Here is a 19,232-nt window from a genome sequence, read left to right as displayed (position 1 = left end):
TTCAAACAAACTCTGATGCAGTTTGAGTGAAATATAACACGGACAGGAATCTAAACCAGAGAAGCCCAAATGATTTAAATCTAATGTAACCTTTTATTTGTTTGTTTTATTGTTAAAAGCGAACTGAAATTAAATGTTTCAATTAACTATAGTAAATTAATCAGATTTAGTTTAAATGTACATGCTGTCACCTGACAGAGAATGCAGAGGCTTTAGTGAGCAAATCAAGGCAAAGGCAGATTCTGCTTGACTAGCTCCACTGTTCACTGTTTAATTGCAATAAGCTATCATTTTAAAAGTTATACTGCATTAGTTAATACGATTTAAATTTATGTTTTGTTTTTTTTGGTTGTTTTTAAATATTATGAAATAAATTAGTAAATTCAATGTAATATATACTGCTCAAAAAATAAAGGAAACACTTGGAGTTACGTTGTGTTGTTTAAGTGTTCCCTTCATTTTTTAATCAGTAATAGTTTGGTATATTTACCTTCGGCTCACGGCTAATAATGATATTTGGTTTTTGGCCCTTGATCGGAAAAGGTTTGGGCACCCTTGGTTTAGATCAAACTCGGTTCTGGAGGGCTCAACACACCTGCAACACACCTGCAACACACCTGCATAGATACTTTTAGAAAGTCAAGTAAGATTCTGATTGGAGTTGGAACTAAATTAAGCAGGACACCAGCCCTCCAGGACCAAATTCGGGCAGCTCTTGATCTAAACAATACAAAACATGTCATGGTGTCACAAGATGAAGCCATAGAAAGTAACAATTCTTAATCAAACCTTTTCCTTTTTATTATTTGTAACAATGACAGTGTGAACACTAGGTTTAATGTTTTATTTATTTTTTTATTTATTTACTTATTTTATCTGGATTAAGCAAACCAAGACAACCCATCCACATAAAAAAATACTATAGTAATTTATCGTAAATACGGTAGTGTTTTTGAACCATACAAGAGTACTTGAATTAATCTGTTGTGATAATTATATAGTTGCCACGGTAATACAACATCTGTAGTAATATAAACAAATGACCCAATACTGTAGTTTTCATTATCATGTTGTATATTATATTACAATGCACCACAGTTTACTGCAGTATAAACTAAAGTATGCAGCAGTATTTACTATATAGCCATTTATTAGTTCACTCTAGTTAATACAACAGTATGCTGTAGCATTCATTAACAAAAGTTCTAAATAGTATATATTACATAAGTATAATAATTAGTATAATTATAAATGTACAGTATAATACACCTTACTATAGTATCGTTCAAAAGCATTACAGTATTAAGGATCATTCATTAATTTTCCTTCAGCTTAGTCACTTATTTATGAGGGGTCGCCAAAGTGGAATGAATCGCCAACTATTCCGGCATATGTTTAACACAGCGGATGCCCTTCCAGCCACAATCCAGTACTGGGAAATACCCATACACACTCATTCACACACACTCTCATACACTATGGCCAATTTTGTTTACCCGAATTACCTATAGCGCATGTGTTTATACTGTGGGGTAAACCGGAGCACGCGAACAAAACCCACACCGATACGGGGAGAACATGCAAACTCCATACAGAAATACCAACTGGCTCAGCCGGGACTCAAACAAGTGACCTTCTTGCTGTGACACGACAGTGCTAACCACTGAGCCACCAGTCCGCCCAGTATTTAGTGTAAACAACAATATTATTTTAAATGACTATTTACTATACTATTATATTGTATTTTTTTATGTGGGTAAGCACAAGTGTGAACAAACTTAAATCTTTTAGTCAGTGTTTTGTGTGACTGTAAATAAATTGTTTAAAGCGAAATCGCTTTGCTCGTTTGTTTTCTAGTGTGGCAGTTCTTGACAAAGTGACTGACTTCCTGTTATTTTTGGGCAAACTCCTAATCGTTGGTATTGTGGGTGAGTGATTTGGTCACAGATGTCACTTGAATCCAGACGTTATTTGGGTGGACCTAACATTAGCATTCCAGTTCTCCAATCTACAACTGCACGCACTAGCAATTTCTTCCTGTTCTTCGCAGGAATTTGTTCCTTCTTCTTTTTCACTGGCAAGATTAAGATAGCGAAGGACGTCGCACCAGCCCTTAATTACTACTGGGTGCCTATATTGGTGAGTAATAGATTCTAGATACTCCATTTGCAATATTGCAAATCTCATTTCTGTTATAATTACATCCCCTTCATTTGCAGACTGTGGTGTTTGGCTCCTATCTGATTGCTCATGGCTTTTTTAGCGTTTATGCCATGTGTGTGGACACACTCTTCCTCTGTTTCTGTAAGTGTGAAGCAGCTTATATTTTTTTCACAAGATAATAGATAATGAACACATTTAACAAGTTTTTAATGTATCGGTTGCATAATAGAGCAATGGTTTCTGATGCATAGCAGCTGTTTTTATTGATAAGTTTTCCTGGATGCTGAATTTTCTTGTTATCAACAGCTAAACACATTTCAGCACTCAAACTGCCATCTTCCGTGTCTTTTAACGGTTGTTCTTTCCTATAATGGCGACAGTGACCTTCTGCTAGATTCCTCCTTCATTTTCTCTACATTTACTTTGTCATTCAGTAGAGTTTCAAAGCTTGAACCAAACCAATCCGCTCTGAGATGAATCACAACATTTAATTCCAGGTTTACAAACGTTAATTTCAAGCTAAAGTAAATGCACAAAGAAGTACAAGATGACATTTAACTGTATTTTTATTTTCAGGGAATTACTTATTGGTCATATTTAGCTTTACAAAAGTCACAAGTGATTTAAAATTATATGTTAGAATTAAATACTGAGTTTGCAAGTCAAATGAGGGAAAAGCTAAACATTAAAAGCTTGTTTTATTGATTGTTTTATTATTAAACAATGTTTTACTGAAAAAAAATGTAGCTCCATGTCTTTAAATAAATATACCTTAACAATTTTAAAACAAATATTTTTCAGCTAAAGCTGTAAACTAAAAGCAGTACATAAAAACTATTAGTACTACTATTACTACTATTAGTAACTATTAAACTATTGATATTTATTAAATATTATTTAATCTCCGGCAGCTAGCTCTCTGCAACTCTCACATGGTCGCCCACTGAAGCTAAGTGCCTGGTCAGTACCTGGATGGGAGACTACAGTGGAAAGCTAGGCCAATAGGGGCCAACGCCCCAGTATAGTGACAGGAACTCTATACTGCTCAGTAAGCGCCGTCTTTCTGATGAGACATTACACCGAGGTCCTGGCTTTCTGTGGTCATGAAAAATCCCAGGATGTCCTTTGAAAAAGAGTAGTCTTTATAAAGTCTTTATAATCCGTCCATGCGATAGAGATAACCATATGACCAATAATTATTAGCTAGAAATTGCAAGAGTCGTGGGAAAGGAGGAAAGTTTTTGTAAAAGTTTGGAAAAACCTGAGGGAAAAGTTTGTTAAAACAAAAAAAGATGCCATGGCATAAGTGGAGGACCAGGTTGTTTAATATTACAGAATGTTTTTCCACCATTCATAATTTTACACTGGTGTATAGATTACAATTTTGAAGTTAAAACAATGTAATAGCTACAAACTAAAATTAAGTAACAAATTGATGAATAGAAAAGATTATTTGAACTGGTTTAAAGTATACTGATGCCCAAATTCTAGGCTTTATTGTTGATAATGGACTGGATTGTTGGACCATTATTGCCTTTTTAGCAGAAGTATAGGAGATATGTTTTCTTTGCTTTTATTCTTGCCATAATAAAAAAAAAATAATTGTAGAGCAACCCATTTTCTCTTGTCATTGATATTTGACTTTAATAGGTAGAACTGTCCGAGATATGAACAAAAGCAAGTGATGCATCAAAGTTTGATTAAAAAAAATCTTGAATGGTTATAAATCTTTACAATCATTATAATAAATTATATTAAAAAAAAAAATTATTTGTTTTAAAATCTTGAACGATATTAATGATATGATGTAGTTCTGGAAACTACCTACTTTCTGTTTATCAGTCTGACTTTACACTGAGTTTCTTATGACTGGCCCCTGTCGTTTTAAAGAATATCACAACGCCAAACGTGTCAAGTATAAAAGCCTCGTCCGTTTCGTGAGGTGCGCGATGCGGTGCCAGGCGAAATTATTAATCAGCCTTAAGATGTTTGTTTGTTTGTTTTTTCTGTAGTTCAATGGTGCATCTAACCTGTCTTTAGTACTGTTCAATTTAATAATTTTATTTTACCACAAATTTTGTGATTTTTGCATTTTCTCTCGTGGTTTTGATATTGTGATATAGGTCTTAAATTTAATACTAAATGGTCTTAATAAGGTCTTAAAAAGTCTTAAATTTGACATTATGATATCTGCAGAAACCCTGATAATACATTATCACATGTTGTTTCTCAGCTTCAGAGCTCATGGTTTGTTGTCAAGACATATTTCTGTATGGAGAAAATGATGGCATTTTGACTTCCAGCACCCACTGTTGACATACCTGCAAATCACAAATGCTTTTGGGGCACTCGGCTTGCTTTATGTCTAACCATTTCCTCTCTTTCTCTCTCTCTCCCTCTCTTTTTTTCCAACTGCTACATGATTGTGTCCAATCATGCGTCCTTGTGCTTCTTTCTGCAACGTGCGCTCTAAAACACTAACGCTTAAAAAAACATCCCATACAAACGCAAACTCAAGGCGAAGACCTGGAGAGAAATGACGGCTCTTCCGACAAACCATTTTTCATGTCTCCTGAGCTGCACCAGATTTTGTCTATCGAAAAAAGCATCGAAGAAACAGACCATGCGGAGGTGCCCGTCATACAGGTGCAAGCCGAAGATGAAATCCCTCTGCAGGAGAACGGAGAGGTGCAGCTCAAGGAACAGACCGTTTTGAAGCAGGATCAAGAAGAAGAGACACCACTCAATCAAGAGACGCACATTGAAGAAGCTCCTCAAGAAACACAAGCTCCAGAAGCTCCCGCAGCCGCTGAGGAGAAACCTGAAGAGCAGGTGACAGCGCAAGAGCATGAACCAACACAAGCAACGCCACAGCAAAATGGACCACAAGAGGTTGACGCAGAAGATAAAGAGGAGCCGGGTGCTCAAGCAGAACCACCACAGGTCGAGAACCTGCAAGAACCAGAACCAGAGGAACCCAAGCCTCAAGAAAACGGACCTCAGGAGAGCGATACTCTGCTCACCCCTCAGGAGTAGCTGCGTAAGAATGCTCATTCAACGTTTCAGAGATGCCTACTGATTTGGGAAATGGTGCACTTTGGTGGCTTTGGTAAGCCATTAGTATATACTGAAAAGAACCTCCTTCATTTGAGTCATAATGTTTACTCAATCATCTTTGAGAACTGTAATAATCACTTGTCATAATGAACGGCCTGACACTAAGTAAGAGAGAAGCAGGCTTGTACTGAAAGGTCTTGTGAAGTGCTTTGAAATGCGTATTTTTGTTCAGCGTTTGACGTAATTTCAACTGAAATATGAAGACGGCAGGTAGCTCCTCCCCTATTTAAAAGCAGCCAATAGCGTTTTGTTTTTATTACAGATAGGCCAGTGAGAGGGGTTGAGCACATCAAATTAAAAGCAAATGAGAAGCGTCTTGAAGGGGCGGGACAGATGCTAGAGAGCATTTGATTGGTCAAAATTTGATGAAAAACTGACAACCCAGGCTTATTGTGAAAATGTATCCCTGTATACATTTCTGGAGATCGCGAAATACGTCACAGGAGAAATGTTTTTTGCAGATTTGTTTGCTCAAATCCACCAGAGGCCACTGTGTATGCTTTTTTAGACCTCAAATGTCCTTTGTGAGTGCCATTCGCGCCTACTGTTCTCACGTAGATCCACCAGAGGTCGCTGTTGACTGACTGACCGAATGACTTACCCGACTCACGACTCACAATTGACCCACCCACCCCCTTCCCTAAACCTAACCGATAATGTTTTCAAAAGCCCCAGTTCACCCGCCCACCCCCTTCCCTAAATCGCTACGGTTACTAAAGTAACCCTTCGTTCCCCGAGGGGGGGAACGGAAATGCTATGTGGAAACTTCCACTATGGGGATTTCGTCAGAATCCAATCATCTGAAAGAGTATAAAAACGGGCCAATGAAATGCCAATGAGTTGGCAGCGTCAGCGTGCACAGCTGGCGTCAATGACAATCAGTCATGCTATAAAGACGCAGCCAGTGCCATGCTCGACATCCTTTTCTAGCTGAAGAGACTTTCACGCTCAACAGCTAAGGGACAATCGTTGTGGCGAAGGAACATAGCATTTCCGTTCCCCCCCTCGGGGAACGAAGGGTTACTTTAGTAACCGTAGCGTTCCCCTTCGGATGGGGAACTCCAATGCTATGTGGAAACTTCCACTATGGGGAAATCTATGGAAAACGCCACAACGAAAGAACCTTACTGCGCCCCTGGCGAAGGGTGTGCCACGCAGTAGAGCAAGCGCACCTACAACACCCCGAGACACAGTCTTCCAACGTGTCCCCTGGCCCTCACTTACCTGTTCAGAAACGGTTATATTTTTCGGGGAGTCGCAATAACCCTGTAAAAAGGTTTTGATACGACAGTACGTTGGGAAAGCGTTCAGTCCCGATAGGGAGGACGCTGCGGAGCTCACCTGCTACCCAGAGGGGAGACCTGGTGACAATCTATGGACCAGCCCAGAGATGGGGGGGGTCCTAGCATAAGGATGGTTAGCGGGGAGGGAAGACACGAGCCTGCCCTAGAAGGGGGGGACTATACCGTGGCTGTGTGAACGTATGGGATCGCCAGCGGGGATCACACATAGCAGGCACCTATACCCAGAACGCGGGCTGACCAGCGGGCATGCCGACAACGTAACGGGCCAACACCTGACTCCTCCGCTGAGTCAGGTGCTGGGGGCCTCGGAGGAACTCTGCAGGGTTCGCCAAAGAAATGGGGAACTAAACTGACAAAGCTGAAAAAGCGCACGTATCTCCGGGTTAGGGAGAGTGGCGCAGCAAGCGTGTTTCGACACCTCAACCGAATCGTTTCCTCAATCACCAAGGGTTGCCTAATACCCTTGAGGAAACCGGCTCCACTCGCAGATTGTAACCTTGCAAATGTATTGGGTGTCACCCAACCCGTAGCTCTACAAATGTCTGTCAGAGAGGCGCCGCGTGCTAACGCCCAGGAGGATGCGATGCTCCGTAATGGAGTGCGCTCTCACCCCCGGGGGACACGGCTCACCCTGGCCCAAAGGCGAGGGAGATGGCATCCACTACCCAGTGGGCCAACCTCTGTTTAGATACGGCACTTCCCATCTGCCGACCACTGTAATGGACAAAGAGCTGGTCAGAGGATCTAAGGCTCTGAGTGTGGTCCACATATATTCGCAAAGCGCGAACAGGACACAACAATGAAAGGGCTGGGTCTGCCTCCTCCGCGGGCAGCGCTTGCAGGCTCACTACCTGATTGTTAAACGGCGTGGTAGGAACCTTGGGCACATAGCCGGGCCGGGGTCTCAGGACAACGTGAGAGTAGGCCGGCCCGAATTCTAGGCACGAGTCACTGACCGAAAATGCCTCCAGGTACCTAACCCTCTTAACCGATGCCAACACGACCAGCAGAGCTGTCTTCAAGGACAGAAATCTCAAGGATACTGAGTCGAGTGGTTCGAAGGGATCCCCACGTAGGCTCGTAGCACTACCGCGAGATCTCAAGAGGGTATGAGAGGGGGGCGGGGGAAAACATCCGCCTCGCACCTCTGAGGAACTGGATGATGAGGTTATGCCTCCCCACGGTGCCGCCATCCACGCATCCTGATGAGCGGAGATGGTGGCCACGTAAACCCTCAGTGTGGAGCGCGACAGCCTTCGCTCCACCTGTCCTGAAGGAAAGAAAGCACAACACTGATCTGGCAAGATCGGGGGTCTTCTCGGCGAGAAGCGCACCACTCAGTGAATAGACTCCACTCCAGGGCGTAGGCATGCCTCGTAGAGGGTGCACTAGCCTGAGTGATGGTATTAACCACCGCCACCGGTAGGTTACCTAAGTCTTCCTCGTCGCGTCTTATGGACCCCACGTGGAGGTTCCACAGAACTAAGCGAGGGTGCCAGATGGTGCCCTGTCCCTGAGAGAGTAGGTCCTCTCTCAAAGGGACTCGCCAGGGGGGGCGTCGCGAGGAGGGAGAGTTCTGATATCCAGGTCCGGTTGGGCCAGGGGCGCAACTAGCAAGACCTGCCCCTCGTCCTCCCTGACCTTGCACAGAAACTGCGCGAGTAGGCTCACTGGGGGGAGTGCATACTTACGCATGACTCGGGGTGGAGTCGCCATTCTCCCGGGGAAGGAGCTGCCGTGAGAGCCTGTTGGCCGCACGGTTGAGCCCATCCGGGGTGTGAATAGCAAGCAGCGACTTCAGCCGCGTATGACTCCAGAGGAGCAGACGGCGAGCGAGCTGAGACATGCAGCGGGAGCGTATACCCCCCATCCGGATGGAATACGCTACCGCGGCCATGCTGTCCGTCCTGACCAGCACGTGTTGCCCCCTCAGCACCGGTAAAAAGCGGCGCAGAGCGAGAAACACTGCCAACAGCTCTAGGCAGTTGATATGCCAATGCAGCTGGGTTCCCCTCCACAGGTCCGCAGCAGCATGCCCGCTACACACGGCCCCCCCACCCCATACTGGAGGCATCTGCCGAAACGACAGCCTGCCTGGACGCCTGACCTAGGGGCACACTGGCCCGTAGGAAGGAGGGGTCCTTTCCAGGGGGTGCGGGTGCGGTGACACAGCGCAGTGACAGTCACTCGGTGTGGGCCCGCGTGCCATGCGCGTCTGGGGACCCGATCGTGAAGCCAATGCTGTAGTGGTCTCATATGGAGCAATCCGAGCGGCGTGGCCGCGGCTACGGATGCCATATGCCCCAGGAGCCTCTGAAATAATTTCAGGGGGACCACTTTTTTTCCTGTCGAACTCTCTCAGACAGTTCAGCATTACCTCGGCGCGCTCTCGTGAGAGGCGCGCCTCCATAGTGATCGAGTCCAGCTCCACCCCGAGAAAGGAGATGCTCTGCACGGGGGCGAGCTTGCTCTTTTCTCGGTTGACCTGAAACCCCAACGGGCGGAGGTGCCGGAGCACCTTGTCTCTGTGCATAATCAATTGCTCCCGAGAGTGGGCTAAAAATCAGCCAGTCATCGAAATAATTGAGCGTGCGGATGCCGGCGAGCCGAAGGGGCGCGAGGGCACCCCCCGCGAGCTTGGTGAAAACTCGCGGAGACAGAGAGAGCCCGAAGGGGAGGACCGTGTATTGCCACGCTCGACCTTCAAACGCAAACCGCAGAAACTGCCGGTGGCGTGGAAGTGTGGAGATATGAAAATACGCGTCCTTCAGATCTATTGCTGCAAACCAATCCTGAGGACGAACGCATCGCGTGATGCGCATCTGCGTAAGCATTCCGAAGCGCAGCCTGTGAAGGCAGCGGTTCAAAATGTGCAGATATAGGATTAGCCATAGCCCACCGCTTTTTTTTTTTTTTTTTTTTTTTTTTTTTTTTTTTTTTTTTTGGGGCACGATGAAGTGCGGGCTGTAAAACCCGCGCTCCATCTCGGCTGGAGGGCCGGCTCGATTGCATCCTTCGCCAGGAGGACAGCAATCTCCTCTCGCAAGACAGGGGCGGACGCAGGACTGACCCTGGTCGCCCGTGAACCTGGGAGGCCGTTTAGCGAACTGAATCGCATAGCCGAGTCTGGTCGTATGGATGAGCCATTGCGATGGGCTGGCCCGCGCTAACCAGGCAGGCAGAGCCCCCGCAAATGGTCCCACCCGCACGATCGCTGACGTGCCAGCGGCGGGGCAGCGTGGAGTGAGTGGGCTCATCCGGGGAGCGCTGGGGTCCCACAGGAGAGCAGGAGAGGAGATGTTCTCGTCTCGCACTCAAACTCCAGGAGAGGGGCTGGGAGTGGAGAGAAAGGAGACCGTTCTCTCGTGCTCCATGAGCCATTGGCGAAATGCACCGATCCTGCGAGCTGGAAGGCATAGCGTCCCAGACTGGCAGTGTTCGGGCTGTCACATCCGGAGGAGGGGAAAAGTGCTCTTTCACTGAGGATTTTGATGGCGTTTTTTTTTTTTTTTTTTTTTTTTTTTTTTTTTTTTTTTTTTTTTTTTTTTTTTTTTTTTTTTTTGTAAGAGCATAGTCGGTTGCGGTGCGGAGCGCATGCTCAGTCCTGGGTCAGAACCATCCTCGCGCAGCCGGGCCAGCGCCTGCGCTTGGTAGCGCTGGTAGGTGGCCATAGCGTGCATGGTGAGGGGAAGGCGCACGCAGCACACTGCGTGAGCCTACTGTGCCCATCCAGGAAGAAGGGGATGGGGAGGCTTAGAAGGTCTCGCCTTCATCCTCCACATCACACCCCTCTAATCGGTCCGGCCGCGGAGCTGGGGGATAAACCATCTCCAGAGCCACGGCCGAAGCAGCCTGGGGAAGCACAGCCGCAAAGTCTGCTTCTGGATTCGACGCCGCGCTCAAAGTCCCGGAGGGAGCGAGCGGGTTCGAATCCTCGTCAGACCTTGACAGCCCAACCTCCAAGGATGGTGAGGATGGAAGCGCACGCTGATCGGGCAGAAAAAAGTGCCCTCAGGACAGCGTGAGTTTACTGTGCACTTCCGGGAAGAAGGGGACGGGAGGCTTTGAAGGTCTTGCCTCCTTATATCCTCCACATACACCCATCTAGTCGGTCCGGCCGCGGGGCTGGGGGATAAACCATCACCAGACCCACGGCCGAAGCAGCCCGAGAAAGCACGGCCATCACGTCTGCTTTTTAGATGCTAACGCCGCGCTCTCCACCCCGGAGGGAGGGAGCGAGCGGGCTCGCATCCTCATCAGACAATGACAGCCCATCCTCCGATGCAGCGATGGACATCTGACCCCCGGTGTCATCAGGTGAGAGAGCGACCATCCAAGGACGGAGCGCTTCTCTTCACCTGAAGCTTGGATGGAGCGCGTGGAGGAGCGAGAGGTCCACGGCCCGGGGGCGGCGGATTTACTCTCACTGAAACCCTCAGATCTGCCCGAGTGCCAACCGCAGTGCGGGGGACAACTGGGGTGGGTGGCTCTTTTGCAAGAGCGAGCCGCGATCTTAACTGCGCAACAGACATGACATCAGTGATGGCATGCACTGCCCGCGAGCACCGCATTAACATGCTGGACCCCCAGACATGAAACGCTGTGCTCGTGCCCATCATCCGGGGATAGGAAACCACCGCATCCAGAAACGCACGGTCGGAGTGACGTCTTGAAAAAGACGCGCTGCACGACCGTGTTGCTCTTTTAGGAAAGCTTTTTTCCTATATACAAACCGCTCTTGGAGGACCGGACCCAAAGGACGCCAGGCAAGGGAGAAATACCCAGCTCGACCATCTGCCACTGCGTATACGCGCTCTGGACCGGGAGAAGCTGCTTCTCGATCTCTCTCTGTAGACACAGGTTGGAGATACCCTCAAAGACTCTCTCAGAAGCTTCGTGAAAGGCTCTGAAAGCGAAAGGATGTCGAGCATGGCACTGGCTGCGTCTTTATAGCATGACTGATTGTCATTGACGCCAGCTGTGCACGCTGACGCTGCCAACTCATTGGCATTTCATTGGCCCGTTTTTATACTCTTTCAGATGATTGGATTCTGACGAAATCCCCATAGTGGAAGTTTCCACATAGCATTGGAGTTCCCCATCCGAAGGGGAACCAACCTTTCCGAACTTACCACGTTTTCACCGTGGTATTTACTTGTTTATTATATTTTTTGCCTTTTGTTATTGTTTTACCTGCATTCTGGAACCGTTCTTCACCAGACTCAAATCCACCTCCTAAGTCCGCTCACGTACCTGGCAAGCCACTGGCCAAACTGGTAAGAACAGAAAAGTCTTTTACACTGAGGTACGCGGTCAGCCTGTAGCGTGAATAGAAACAGAAACCGTGCGGCATCATACCGACCCGTAGCATTCGTTTTAAAGATGAAATGCAGTCATATGTATCTCTGGCTACATAATTTGCGCTCTCCAGAAATGTATACGGGAGTAGGTATTCACAATGAGCCTGTGTTGGAAACTGAAGTATGAGCTGATGTTAAAAAAAATTGTTAATCCATTTTAGGCGGAAGTGACAAGCTTTGGATGTTTTATCCAAATTTTCTGAATGAAAATTTGACACTGTTTTGGAGCACACTAGCTTAGAGATATATCAAATGATGCTTATTCTTAAGGTGAATAATTTGTGCAAGATAATCCACTGAAAAAAGTTTGTTTTAGTAACACCGGTAGTCTTCCGTTTTAAAAAGTATCTCACAAGCTGCAGCACAAACTCGAATGTGCATCTCGGTATGCGAAAGTGTTCGTCCATATCTTTTCATCGATGTTTTTACAATATCCATTATATGTTCTGTCTCTGCAACAAAAGCAGCTACATGAATGCTAAAGTTATACATAAAAGTGAAACCATCAAGAAAAAGACGGAACTTCTTCGTTTTTAATAGAATCGCAGCTGTTTAGACCTCATTTTGCGTGAAATTCTAATTTACTGTTTATTTTGCTAGCTCACATTGTTTTTTTTAAGGTGAATAATTAAATTGTGCAAGTTAATCCACTGAACTAAAAAAAATTCTTGTTTTAGTAATCTTCAATCAAAGGCTGACCGTTTGCTTCAATGTTTGGAGTGGCGATCCTTCTGTTGACGTCAACTTAATGGCTTTCATAGCAACTGCATAGCGATATTCTTAACCCCGTCCCTTTTAACATTGGTTTTCTACGAGAGAAGGATGCGCAAAACAAAATATTTCATGAAGAGAGGGCAGGGCATTGGGTAGCCCCTCCCCTTTTTAAAAAGCAGCCAATAGTGTTTCGTTTTTATCACAGATAAGCCAGTGAGAGTGGCTGAGATCAAGAGCATCAAATGAAAAGCAAATGAGAAGTGTCTTGAAGGGGGTGGGACATGTAGATACTAGACAGCATTTGATTGGTCAAGATTTGGTGAGAAACTAAAGTATGTGGTGATGTCAAAGAAATAATTGATTCATTTATGCGTAAGTGATAAGCTTTGGATGTTTATATCTTCTAAATGCAATTTTGTCAATGCTTTGGAGCACACTAGCTTATAGATATCCTTAAGACTGACATACTGATACTAACATCTAAAAAGCTTTATTTTGATTTAAGTCTGCTTGAAATCAAAATGTACAATGTTTATTTTGCTAGCTCACAGTTTTTCTTGAGGCGAATGATTAATTTGCGCAACTTAATCCACTGAAAAAATGTTTGTTTTAGTAATCTTCAAAGTCTGACCGTTTGCTTCCATGTTTGGAGTGGCGGTCCTTCTGTTGACGTCAACTTAATGGCTTCTATAGGTACTCCATAGCAATATTCTTAACCACGCCCCTCTTACCATTGGTTTTCTACAAAGGATTCGCAAACGAAAGACCTGCCCTCTACTCAATATCCAGTTTCAGTTGAAAGTACATCAACATACTGAAATAAAAGTCTTAGCAACTTCCGGTTCACACGGACTTTAAAGTAAAAGCTTATTAAATGGACGACAGTTGGTTACGTGGACCTAAAACCCTATTAGATATGCCTACATAGCACTTGTAGAATGTGACCGTGTTTGTGTGTTTTATGTGGAACGTTTTTAAACTAAGGACTTGTAGAAGTGTAATGTAGGTGCTCGACTTGTGCCTAATTATTGTTACTTATCAATGTCTTAAGCATATTGAAGAATGCAAAAAAGTTTGCAGTATCGCTATGTTTACAGCAGCAACAAAAACAACAAAAACCCCACATCTGTTTACAGTGATACCAGCCAAGACCAATGCCATTTTGTAAAACTTGCTGTGTTAAATTTATGCCTAATGTGATATGGAAAATATGGCAACCTTAAAACAGAGCAATCAAAGAAAGAAAAAGCTGTTGCCCATATATTTTGGTCTGCTGTGATTGGCTATTGTATCGACAGATTGCAACTTTTCAATGCCTGATATTTGTCGCTGTTTGCCGCTCTATTGCCTCTTTTTCTACCTCTGTGCTTTTCTCAATCTTTGCATGTTGTTAATGTGATCTCCCAGCGCTTTAATAAACTGAACTCTCTCTATGTTGACATCTCAGGGATTTCTTGCTCTAAAGGTGCAGCTTCTGTTATTTTTGACAGATTATATTATGCTATTGGTTGTTTTAACCCAAACTTTTTCAACAGTGGAGGATCTTGAACGCAACGATGGCACAGTGGACAGACCGTACTTCATGCCAGAAAGAATGATGGCCACCCTCAAGAAGTCAAATCAATCTCCTGGAGTCTCCCGCGTATTCAAAGTGGCTCCCAAGACGGCTGAAAGTTAGGGATATGGGGGTGAAATGAATTGAGACTAATGAGGAGCTGAAATCTAGTGGAGTAAACAAACAGAATTGTAGGCATTCTGGACAAAAAATAAGAGAGAGACCTGAGAGACTTGCGCTCTTTTTTTATGGCTTAGGCACCAGCATGCTACATCATTAGCCAAGTGTTAAACGTTTGTTTATTTTCTTGCTTAACCCTGCTGAAAAAAACAGCATAAACCAGCCTAGGCTGGTTGGCTGGTTTTAGAGGGGTTTGGCCATTCCAGGCTGGTTTCCAGCTATTTCCAGCCTGGTCTTAACTGGTCAGGCTGGGAAATGACCAGCTAAAACCAGCTTGACCAGCCTGGTTTAAACTGGACCTAGCTGGTTTTGGCTGGTCATTTCCCAGCCTGACCAGCTAAGACCAGGCTGGAAATTACCAAAACCCCTCTAAAACCAGGCTGGTCGACCAGGTAAAACCAGCCAACTAGCTTTGGCTGGTTTAAGCTATTTTTTTCAGCAGAGTAATAACTTTTTTGTGTATTTGGTGTTATAATATGTATATAGTATGATATAGACATGACTATATTAATGTATGGACTGTATTAATGTTACTGAATTATTTTATTCTACTGACAGTGTTTCTGTTTGATACTGTGGTTTTTTTTTCACAGTAATGACAACTTTTTTTATGTTTTTGATATGTTTTTGATGTTTCCTAAGTGTTAATACACTGTGTAGCGGGGCCGTTATATTAAGTGTAAATAATTCTGTGATGTGTTCTGAGGAGAAATAAATATTAACCAGGTCAAGCACGTGGTATTGCTTTAAGGCACGTAACTTAATATTCATGAGTCAACTTGGTTGAGTTGCTTGGCAACCAGTTAAAGACGCAAACGATACGGTTGTGGCACGGCTGCAGAGGAGACGAAATTTCGACTTTAAACCTCAAAATATTCATAAATGATGCCCGGCACGTCGGTCTCTGAGGGCCTTAAGGTCCCTATTCATGACAAAATTTCGGAGCTCCAAAGAAAAATCCAGCTTCTTGGTAAGTTTTCATATTTCGCTGAAACACCGAAACTGTTGAATTAAAAACATCATGAATATTCAGGAGGTAGTGTATTATTGACTTTCTGTCGTTTTATTGTTGTTTTAGCTATTTGTTCTCGAGGATTTCAATGTGATAACGTAATATGTGACAAAAAGCCCGCCTGTTGCTAAAAAGCAAACTGGCTGCTGTACCGTTAACGTTAGTTTGCTGTTTAAAACAAGCATATCCATTTCAAATCACAGTCAATGAGCTCAATAAAACGTTAAACTGTAATGTTATTTAAATACTGCATGGCATTACACTAGCTTTTTACACTTTTACATTGCTAATGAATTATTATGTCAACTAGAGGGAGACAGAAGTGCGTATTTCGAAAGCTCACAGTCTGCCATTAAAAAGAACAGGGAGAACATACTGCAGCTGAGACAAGAAAACAAAAACCTGCACAAGAAACTGGCCGAGGTCAGACATTAGTATTCTTTTTTAAAAAGTATGTTTTGAAGTAACGTTTTAGTTTAACGATATGGTTTGACGTGTGTGTGTGTGTGTGTTTCATGGTGTACAGAGCGATGAACAAGTTGTCAAGGATGTTTTTCAAGGCCATGGTGTGGAGAAAGCATCATTCAGGAACATGCCTGTGAAGGTATTATTGTAATGATCAGATCACGTGATTGAAAAGTATTATACACAGACATCAGTAGTAGACCCACATGGAATCTGAGATATGCAGAGTTTTTAGCCTCTGATTTTGGGTCTATTTATTTATTCATTTATTTATGTGTGTGTATATATATATATATATTATATATATATATATATATAATATATATAGTATATATATATATATATATATATATATATATACTCACATTTACATAAATACTTTTTTTTTCATTTTTATATTTATTTACTGACTTTTTTTTAAGTACTGCAGTTGTTTATATGGTTTATTTACTATACAGTTTGTCAAGTATTATTTTCAGTGTTTTATTGATATATTATATGGGAAACTTGAAAGTGGGTCATGTTTTTAGTTAGACACTCAAAATCATTCAGATTTTTAAATAAATCTGCACTAAACAGGTCTGCAGATTCTGTCTGGCCCTGGACAACATCACCTTTTTTTAAATGTACACTATATATTTTATAACTGAAGGTTAACTATGCATATACACTCACCGGCCACTTTATTAGGTACACCTGTCCAACTGCTCATTAACGCAAATTTCTATTCAGCCAATCACACGGCAGCAACTCAATGCATTTAGGCATGTAGACATGGTCAAGACAATCTGCTGCTGTTCAAACCCAGCATCAGAATGGGGTAGAAAGGTGATTTAAGTGACTTTGAACGTGGCATGGTTGTTGGTGCCAAACAGTCTTGTCTGAGTATTTTCACGCACAACCACCTCTAGGGTTTACAGAGAGTGGTCCAAAAAAGAAAATATCCAGTGAGCAGCAGTTCTGTGGGCGCAAATGCCTTGTTGATGCCAGAGGAGAATGGCCATACTGGTTCAAGCTGATTGAAAGGCAACAGTAACTCAAATAACCACTCGTTACAACCGAGGTATGCAGAAAAGCATCTCTGAATGCACAGCACGTCCAACCTTGAGGCGGATGGGCTGCAGCAGAAGACCACACCGGGTGCCACTTCTGTCAGCTAAGAACATGAAACTGAGGCTACAATTCAAACAGACTTACCAAAATTGGACTGTAGAAGATTGGAAAAACGTTGAGTGTCGATTTCCACTGCGATGTTCAGATGGTAGGGTCAGAATTTGCCGTCACCATCAGGAAATATGTATCCATCCTGCTTTGTATCAATGGTTCAGGCTGGTGGTGGTGGTGTAATGGTGTGGGGGATATTTTCTTGGCACACTATGGGCCCATTAATACCAACTGAGCATTGTGTCAATGCCACAGCCTACTTGAGTATTGTTGCTGACCATGTCCATCACTTTATGACCACAATGTACCCATCTTCTGATGGCTACTTCCAGCAGGATAACGCACTGTCATAAATTGTGAATCATCTCAGACTGGTTTTTTGAACATGACAATGAGTTCACTGTACTCAAATGGCCTCCATAGTCACCAGATTTCAATCCAACAGAGCACCTTTTGGATGTGTGGAACAGGACATTCGCATCATGGATGTGCAGCCGACAAATCTGAAGCAACTGCGTGATGCTATCATGTTATTATTGACCAAAATCTCTGAGGAATAGTTCCAGTACCTTGTTGAATCTATGCCATGAAGGATTAAGGCAGTTCTGAAGGCAAAAGCGGGTCCAACCCAGTACTAGTAAGGTGTACCTATTAAAGTGGCCAGTGAGTGCATATTGTCCACCCTATACACAACACCCAAACTGATTTTCTGATTTTGATTGTAATCTAATAACATGCATCTTTTGTAAATCTGCTTTGAAATGATAAATATTGTATGTAAACACAACTATGACAAATACTTTACATCTAAAATTTACTTGTTGATGTTTTTCAACACTACCTTTATTTCAGTTAATCACTAATCATTTATACTCTTAGTTTCTGGCAGTAATAAAGCAAACTGTCTGTGATTACAGAATCACCTGGATTTAAATTGCATTTGACAGACATTTTTTGTCACGCAGGCAGCTCGGACAGTGCTGGAGAAGCAGGTGCGTGATAAAATGAAGAAGTTGAACGCTATGAAAACACATCACTCAGAAACAGAGGCAAGCGTTTAGAGGACCTGAAGCTGCAGTACCAGAGCATGAAGCCACACAACAGAAGCCCTCTGCCTGACACCCAGAAAACAAGAGGACGAGGAAAAGGTAGTAGAACTTTTTTCTGGGCATTTCGGATGAACCGATAGATCAAAAAATAGTCTCTGCCTTTTAGATTCTCATCTAATCTTCCTAAATGTATATTTGAATCTCTTATGTCACAATTAATACAGCTAAATATACTGTTACACTGTATTTAAGCAAGTAAATTAATGAACTTGTGTATATATTCTTTGTATAGAAATTGCGTATTCTGGAGAACCGTTTGGAGAAAACGCAACTGAAATGCCATGAAGCGGAGCACCTAATGCGAGGATACCTGAAACTGAAGGAAACATCTGCAGGTATCAGAGGAGATTCATATACACACAGTAAATCCACTGAGCTGTGTATAATAAACTGTGCAAATACACAATTTTTCTAGGCCACAACTGAACCCAATTAACTGCCATAATATTCATCAAAGAATATTGAAACAATGGGTCGCAAAAATTTTAAAGGTCCCGTGAAGTGCTTTGAAATGTGGATTGTTATTCGATGTTTGAAGTATTTCACAAATGAAGAGAGGGCTGGACATAGAGTAGCTCCTCCCCTTGAAAAACAGCAAGGGTGGTTGAGCTCAAGCATATTAAATGAGAAGCGTCTTGAAAGGGGCGGGGCATGTCAGATACTAAAGAGCGTTTGATCGGTCAAAATTTGATGAGAAACTGATGTATGAGGTGACGTGAAAAAAAACGATCTATTTAGGCAGAAGTGACAAACTGCAAACTTTAGATGTTTATTCCAGTTTTATATCTTCTAAATGCGAATTGTGTCACTGTTTTGTAGCAGACTAGCTTATAGTTATGCTAAAAACTAACAAAACTAATACTAACATCTAAAAAAATTTATTTTAATTTCACAGAACCTTAAAAAACCTTTAAAGTCTGTTTTCATCATTGATATTAAAACCAAATCTGTATATTAAAGTGATTTGGAGTAATGGCTGCTAAAGATTTGATAAGCATTTTTATGATTAGAAAGAGACCCCACTCTTTTGAAAGGTAGTGTATGGTATAGTAAATGAGCATTATTTATGATTTGTTTCTTCCGGAAGAG

The 19,232-nt window shown here is 43.2% G+C and overlaps 2 protein-coding genes across 3 annotated transcripts in view; both read left to right on the top strand.

Annotated features, from left to right (window-relative positions):
• Positions 1 to 15,124, top strand: part of slc44a2 (solute carrier family 44 member 2) — a 52,536-nt gene extending 37,412 nt beyond the window's left edge. Inside the window, exons 19-22 of one of the 2 annotated variants that reach the window (XM_056459486.1) lie at positions 1,858 to 1,928; positions 2,051 to 2,139; positions 2,220 to 2,304; positions 14,194 to 15,124. In XM_056459486.1, coding sequence (XP_056315461.1) covers positions 1,858 to 1,928; positions 2,051 to 2,139; positions 2,220 to 2,304; positions 14,194 to 14,336 — 388 coding nt within the window. In that variant the 3' untranslated portion in view covers positions 14,337 to 15,124. Of the gene's footprint in view, positions 1 to 1,857; positions 1,929 to 2,050; positions 2,140 to 2,219; positions 2,305 to 4,681; positions 5,977 to 14,193 lie in introns of those variants that run through there. The other variant, XM_056459485.1, reaches the window with a different exon arrangement.
• A 9-nt stretch (positions 15,125 to 15,133) lies between these two features.
• Positions 15,134 to 19,232, top strand: part of odad3 (outer dynein arm docking complex subunit 3) — a 10,268-nt gene continuing 6,169 nt past the window's right edge. The window contains 8 exon segments of the mRNA XM_056459251.1: positions 15,134 to 15,363; positions 15,716 to 15,828; positions 15,932 to 16,009; positions 18,000 to 18,059; positions 18,061 to 18,087; positions 18,089 to 18,160; positions 18,162 to 18,182; positions 18,376 to 18,521. Of these exon segments, the coding sequence (XP_056315226.1) occupies positions 15,276 to 15,363; positions 15,716 to 15,828; positions 15,932 to 16,009; positions 18,000 to 18,059; positions 18,061 to 18,087; positions 18,089 to 18,160; positions 18,162 to 18,182; positions 18,376 to 18,521 (605 nt within the window). The 5' untranslated portion in view covers positions 15,134 to 15,275.

This window comes from Danio aesculapii, chromosome 6, assembly GCF_903798145.1.
Source record: "Danio aesculapii chromosome 6, fDanAes4.1, whole genome shotgun sequence".
Taxonomy (NCBI): domain Eukaryota; kingdom Metazoa; phylum Chordata; class Actinopteri; order Cypriniformes; family Danionidae; genus Danio; species Danio aesculapii.
This window is presented reverse-complemented; position numbering and strand designations above follow the sequence as displayed.